At 34.7% G+C, this 7,500-nt stretch overlaps 1 protein-coding gene across 1 annotated transcript in view; it reads right to left on the reverse strand.

Annotated features, from left to right (window-relative positions):
* The window catches only part of ADD1 (adducin 1), a 138,482-nt gene that overhangs the window by 16,100 nt on the left and 114,882 nt on the right, over positions 1-7,500 (reverse strand). Inside the window, exons 11-13 of the mRNA XM_044681363.1 lie at positions 6,247-6,348; positions 4,162-4,251; positions 3,256-3,348 (exon numbers count right to left, since the gene is read on the reverse strand). Coding sequence (XP_044537298.1) covers positions 3,256-3,348; positions 4,162-4,251; positions 6,247-6,348 — 285 coding nt within the window. The remainder of the gene's footprint in view (positions 1-3,255; positions 3,349-4,161; positions 4,252-6,246; positions 6,349-7,500) is intronic.

Below are 7,500 nucleotides of genomic sequence, written 5' to 3' on the forward strand. Positions count from 1 at the left end.
TAAAATGTAATTTTCGTGAGAGCCGTACAGTGCTCACAGTGCACCGCTCCTGTAACAGCGCCTGAAAAAAAAATTGACTTTATGGCTCCTGCAGAAAGAGCCATATCTGGCCCTCAAAAGAGCCAGATATGGCTCAAGAGTGATACATTGCCGACCCCTGCTCTAGAGCTTAGAGATTAGTGAGTCCAATTCCTTAATTTACTGATGAGGAAACTGGGGCACAGAGAGATTAAGTGCCTTTCCCAGGCGCAAAGAGCAGATTACAGATTAATCATTTTTCTCAACCATTAGAACTGCTCAAAAGTACAATGGCTTTATTTGGTAAATTGTCTGTCATCAGAGGTCTTCAAGAAGAGGCCAGAAATCATTCACTGGGGATATTATGGAGCAAATTTCTGTTTGGCTATATATCTATATATATATGTATATCTATATATATCTATATATCTATATATCTATATCTATATCTATATATCAGAGTTCTGAGTTCCCTTTCAATTCTAATATTTTATGATTAAATTTGTACTTCCTATCCTAAAATATAACTGATCCTAAAGTTCTCCTTTTGAAGGTCTCCTGATGAAGATTACACTTTTAGAAGACTGTATTCTCTTTTGTTATGAAAACAGGCTAACAGTCAATAAAAGAAGTCAAATTCCTTAAGTTCTGAGCATCTAGGTTTTCAGGTGCTCAGAAAAACAGAATCAAGTCAGTATACATTTTATTACATATATAGTCATTACTAAGCAGAATAAACAAATGTCTTTTCCTTTGAGATTACTTTCCATATACTCTAATTTTTAATTTTTTTTTTTAATTTTAAACCCTTAACTTCTGTGTATTGACTTATAGGTGGAAGAGTGGTAAGGGTAGGCAATGGGGGTCAAGTGACTTGCCCAGGGTCACACAGCTGGGAAGTGTCTGAGGCTGGATTTGAACCTAGGACCTCTTGTCTCTAGGCCTGGCTCTCAATCCACTGAGCTACCCAGCTGCCCCCATATACTCTAAATATTTCTTGTATATACCTAGTTATTTTCATGTTTGTTTCTGCCACTTGACTATAGATTTCTTGAGGGTAGTGATTTTGCCCTTTTCCACTGAGTACTCTAGCATAGTAAGGGTGAGAAGGCAAGGGTGAGGGAGCCAAAGAAACAAAGATGTTTATAAGTGTTTATAAGAAACATCTAGGAGGGAATATGTAAGACTTGCATAAGAAAATCTACAAAACAAAAAGCAAACTTCTAGTTTGGTGTTAGTAATAAACAAATTAGTTCAGTTAAATCAATGTCCTTCTAAATGGGATCAGTTTTTAGGCAGGACATTGCAGAAAATTGCAAGTCGCATATTCTGAGCATTAACTTTGATCTGGACAAGTTATTCATTCAAAGCAAAGGCAAAAAGGCATCCCATTTTCCCATGATTAATATCTAGAGTATTTGTAGGGCAGAAATGACTTCTTTAAAAATTCAGTTTTTAGCTTCCTTAAAAGAATATCCTATACATAAGTAGTATGGCAATAAGTTCTTGCTGAAATGCTTCAGGTCTCTTTAATACTCAAGTGTGAAGATTTGGACATCAAGAAAGAGTTCTCTGTAGATGGCAAATAGATTACATGGTCAACTATATCAGTGAATACCATTTAAAATGCAATACAAAAATAGTAGTCAGTAATATATGTACATATATGACAAATGAGGGCAGATATATATTTTCTGCTCTGTGACATCAAGAAAAGAGACATTCCTCCAAAAGAAGAGGTATGAAATATATTCAAAGAGTCTTGATAAATATAGTCTAAGTACCTCCACAAAATCCATAATTCTATACAAGTTGGGCTTCCATGAAGAAATGATGAATCACTGTCACACATCTATTTTCCTATGATTTTACTTAGCTTGAATAAAATAGAAGACAACCTCCACTATAGCTCTTCTGATGCCTCTTTGTGGAGTCTGACTGATGTGCATGTCAAGTCCAAAGTCTTACAAGGGGGTCCTAAAGTGGAAAGGCTGACTGGAGCCTGATAGATTAGGCTTGGTCTATGTTGGAAAGCTCATCATGAAAAGTCTGGCTACCAGGTAATGAATTTTTCTGGCCCCTACAACTCATAGAACTATTCACTGAGGCAGAGGGTGTTGCAGTCTGTATTGTTGGAAGGTGTATGTACCCACATTAATGCTTCTCTAAAATTATAGTTTATTCTTTTTTGAGGTTTATCAGTTGTTTTAACAAGAGGCAGCTCTATCAAAGACTTCCTTCTGACAGGCGCTGAATGTAAACCTTTTTCAGTTTAGAATATTTTAGAAACTCAATTGTTAATACTCCAAGATAACTTAAAATGAGGACGAATACAACATTTCTAACTCCATAGTTGGTAGTGGGCACCATCAAAAATTCTCATTTGTTTGACTAAACCTATGTCATGCACTGACAGATTCTGTAATGCAAAAAATATTATGCATTTTTATTAGTTAAACTCACTATTAAGTGAGAAATTGCAATTCTAGATTTCAAGAAACACATGAAATATCTTGCCAAGGGTTTCTTTTAAAAGCCTGTTTTATTATCAGTAGGGTATTCTTTGTCTTTATTCTTCTGACACACTTTTCACTTCTTCTGATTTGATGAATTTTTTGAATTTTGCAATGAAATGAAAATTTCAAATGTTGCAAAGTCTTGAGCAAAAAATGAGTAAAAGTCCACAGTGAAAAGCTACCACTATTCCAAGTAAACTGAGGTTTCATAGAAGCTCTCTAGTAATGAATGTTTTTAGCTAGATATCCAGAGCTATGATTGCTAATTTATAGAAAGTCGTCACTTACTGGAGAAGAGGAATCTGTGTCTTGTTTTTTTCTCCTGACACTATTTTGGAGAAGTAATCAAGCCTGAGACTAAGCTAGTCTATAATGGATTCTGTGTAAACACTGTTAAATACCCCAAAGATCACAACCCCATACCCTCACCAAATCCCACCATGCAATAGCCAAATTACATGCAGAACTATAGGAATGTCACACAAAAATTCATATATTTCACCTCAAGAAAAAACATTGGAAATATAAAAATAACTCATGCCAATGTTTTAATCAAGGTATAGGGTACACAGAACAGAACCTTTTATATCATTTAATAAGTTCGTCAAAGAACAATTTTTAAAAGATAAAACAACAGCTAATAGAGGAAACAGATTAGGGAAAGGGAAGGTTGAACAACAACAGTATACTTGTAGGTAGTTAATGACAGGGCAGTAAGTACCTTTCTAAAAGAGAGAGATTTAGCGGGACTAAAGGCCTGCTCTGTGAGATCGAGCCCTTCAATAGTTTCCGTACAGTCAGAGAGGGGAGCATCCTGCAACAGTAAACTGAGTAAACAGAGCAAACCAAGCCTGATCTTCATATAATTAACCAAGAGAACATTATGGCGCTAATTACAAGCATGCGGCAGAAACATAGCCAATATAAATTTAAACAGCAATGGGAAGGATGTCACATGCAGAAAAGCATCAGACTATGGTTTAGATAACTAATCAAGCCTTATAAAACACACACACACATACACAGACACACACACACACACACACACACAGACACACACACACTCTCCCTTCTAAACCTATCAATCTCAAAGATCCTAATGGGCCATATTTTAAGGCATCAGGTTGCATATCTAGGGGGCGCTGTCAGATGCTTTTGCAAGTATTTTGAAGAACTGGTAATGCTAACTATCAAGATTCAAGACTTCAGGAGTGCATTTACATCAGCAGCAAATATTTAAACTACCATTCCTTTTTAAAGCAACTACTTTTTAGCAGCATTAAATTACAACAGGCAATAGAACATCACTCATAGCATTTTGTACATTACATTGTTAAACATGTGAAAAATAAATCCAGCTAGGTTTCTAAAAGATACAGCCTATATAATTAATTTTCCATACTGCATGCATTATATTGAGCAATAATTCACAGAGCACACATCACTGTCATGCTTGATCTATTCAACTAAAAAAGTCCAGAATTTTTTCTCAACACATTTTAAAGAAAACAACAGGGTTACTTCTAATACTTACCTGGTAAAGTTATTCTCTGCCACAGAATAATTTTACAATTGTTTAAAATTATAAATAGATCACATTAATGCCGAAGACAGTCTGAGTTCTCACCTGTACAAGACTCCTGTCCATTACTACACCACAAAGAACCTGTGATTGAGGGCCAGCAGTTTTGATATCCTGTAAATTTTGCTCTCGGATCTGTAATTAGGGGGAGGGGGAGAATAAGAACAAATACATATAAAAGGCAGAGTGAAGCCTATTTTATCAATGATGTAATTCATGATTCTTTCGTATCATTAGCCTACCTGACTTCACGCTCACTTTTCTCTTCCTCTGCCTAATACCACAGAAAATGGAACAGATGCCAGAAGTGAATTTTTGAAGCTACAGAGCCCTGAGCAATCATTTTATGATGCTGAATCCTATTCTTACAGATTCTGAGATTTATAACATAAAATCAACATTTAGATAGTTTAAAGTAATGTAACTGGGATTAAAAAGATAAAAAATAACTAGAGAACAAGGGGTTGTTCTTGACTTGACAAAAAGTCTCACTGATAAACTCATTAGGAACATAAGGAAAATATTTTTTATCTCCCTGATATTGCTATAATGCTATAAATATTGATGGATAATGTTGTTAAAGCATTTTGACTTATCTTTTTATTAATTTATCATTTATTGAGATTCCCATTTGCAAGGCACTGTTCTGGTGCTGTAGGAGTCAGTAAGATATAGTTCTTGTAAGCAGGTTAAAAATCTAGTAAGGAAAATATTTCACATAAGCTTAATCTTAATTCAGTCTCTTCAACTGTAAATGAAGAGTTAAGATAGCTCTTACAATCACTTTTAGCTCTAATTTTCCATTTTTTAAAGTCCCTTCTAGACTTAAGTCTATGAAATAAAATACAAATTGAACTAGAGAAGTATAAATAAATTAAAATAGTAAGAGAATAAACAAAGTAATATGAGTTCAGATGAAAAAAAAATTTATTACCAGTTAGGAGATTATAGAAGGTTTCATGGAGGGAGTGGTATTTAAGTTGGATCTTTAAGGATGAGAAGAATTCTATTTATTTTCCCCCCCACTAAAACTCTTACCTTCTTTGAATCAAACAAGTATCAGTTTCAAGACAGGAGAGTGGTAAGGGTTAGGCTGTGGGCTGTTAAGTGACTTGCCCAGGGTCACACAGCAAAGAAGTGTCTAAAAAGCCAGATTTGAACCCAGGTCTTCCTGAATCCAGGGCTGGCTCTATCCACTTGGATGGCAAGAATTTTAGTGGATAGAAATAAGATGAAATTCTTTGTACAAGAATAGCCCTTGCCATGAAATGGTTCTATGAAAATATGGTCCCAGGCGGCTGGAGGTGAAAGAACAATTAGTGACAGAGGACCAAAGTTATTATAAATAAGATGAAAAATTAATGCACATTGAATCAATCAATATTCAATTTGTATGTCAGGAAATTAGCCAAATAAGGTTTTGATGTGGGCTTGGGGTAATGAACTGTAATCATGTTATTGTAGAACAATCTTGTTCTGAGGGATATACAGAGAAAATTGTGAACAAAGATATGCAGGCAAAAAAAGGCAAAAGACATTTTCAGATGATAGTGAGCAGTCTTGTTTGGCTGGAATATTAATTACATAAGAAGATAATTGTAGGGGCAGCTAGGTAGCAAGTAGATAAGAGTCAGGCGTGGAGTTAGGAGGCTGGGTTCAAGTTTGGCCTCAGACAGTTCTTAGTTGTATGACTGGGCAAGTCACTTAATCCCCCCTTGACTAGTCCTTAGTATACTTAGTATCAATTTCAAGACAGAAAGTATGGGTTAAAAAAAAAAGAAAGTTAATTGCATTCTATAAAGCTAGGAAGGTAGGTTGAAGGCAGACTGGAGAATCTTACAGCATATGCCCAAACCAGAAAAAAACTCATAGTTCTGTAGCTTTTAACTTTGTACCTTGGCAAGTAGTGTATTTTACAATAGACTTAGTATTAAACTTTTAACTTATCCTAAAGATAGCAAGTTAAGGACTGCTATTTAAGAGAATAATTACTATCTTCTCATCTAATAGCTCTCCTGGAGAAAATTGACTTTTCATAATGTAAGATGCTGTAAATATCAGAATCAACCAAAAAACTGGTCATCTTTTACAAAATAACAACAACAATTAAAATGGACAGAAAGTACACACCTTGTTCCTCATTTCCTGGACCTCTTTAGGGTTAGTGTTCAATGGGACAAACAGGTTAGGGACAGCAGAGGTGGAAGTTCTAGGTCCATCCTCTTTAGTCCACTGTAATATCAAGAACAGTTGAATAGTCAGGATTGCTATAAGGGCAAATGACATCCACAGCAGCAATTTACATCACATTTCTTCATGCACTATACATAACAGATAGAGAACTGAACCAATGATTACATTTTACTTCTCAATTCCCATCACCCTCAAACTTCTTTCAGCATCAAACAATATAGAAGGAAATTAAGAATCTGTTAAAAAATTTATATTTAAAGTCAAAATTGTGACTTATCACAAATGCATTTTTCAAAACTTGTCTAAAATGTATGCACAATAAAAAATGCTTATGCTAGATGAGGCTTACATTTTCTTTTCAAAGTCACTTAATAGTGAATGCTAGCATTTTAACATTCATCATTGATTCATCGCTCTGATAATTAACAGACATTAAAGCAAACTTAAAGCATAAGATGACAGTAGTATGAAAAGCAATGTGATGTTACTAACCAGGTGTAGTGAATGATTCTGAACTGCAAGGCAAGAGTGGGCATCACCAAAGTTTTGCATTAAAAGAAACTACAGAATCATAATGAATTGGCTTCATAATTACTTCAACCCAAGAAAATTACTGTATGAACACTTATACAGTAGCTACCTGGTAGAAGAGTTTGGTGATGTCAAATACTTTATTTAACTTAATAGTTTCAAGTGTTATTAAAAAAAAAATCCCAAACTGAAACTTTAAGCATTTCATGAGACCCTTGTTGAAGGCTGTTTTACTTATCAGTGCACCTGGTGTGTGGATGCCTTTTTGCTCCACTTTTTCTTTTTTCTAAGACAGTACAACATTTTAAGAAGAAAAACTGTAATGCTTGGGCCTGAACAGCACTGAACATTAAAACGAGCCTATTTTTCAGAGCAAATGCTTTGTCTTTCTGAGCATTTTCAGGAGACAATAAGATAGCTGTAAGCCATTAAGACTTTAGAGGAAGCAACAAAATGCTAAAAATGCTTAGCCACCATAAAGGAAAGTATGGAATGAATATGGAGCTGTGGAATACTCACTGATGATTATCTTCTCAGATAAATATAACTCCAGCTTTTTATTAAAGATAATTATTTTTAGTCAAAACATTAAAACAAACAACCTCAGAAGCCTGAAACTGCTTGAAAAATTAAGAACAAGTATTATAAATTAAATACACC

The sequence above is a fragment of the Gracilinanus agilis genome, chromosome 6 (assembly GCF_016433145.1).
Source record: "Gracilinanus agilis isolate LMUSP501 chromosome 6, AgileGrace, whole genome shotgun sequence".
In the NCBI taxonomy this organism is placed as follows: Eukaryota; Metazoa; Chordata; class Mammalia; order Didelphimorphia; family Didelphidae; genus Gracilinanus; species Gracilinanus agilis.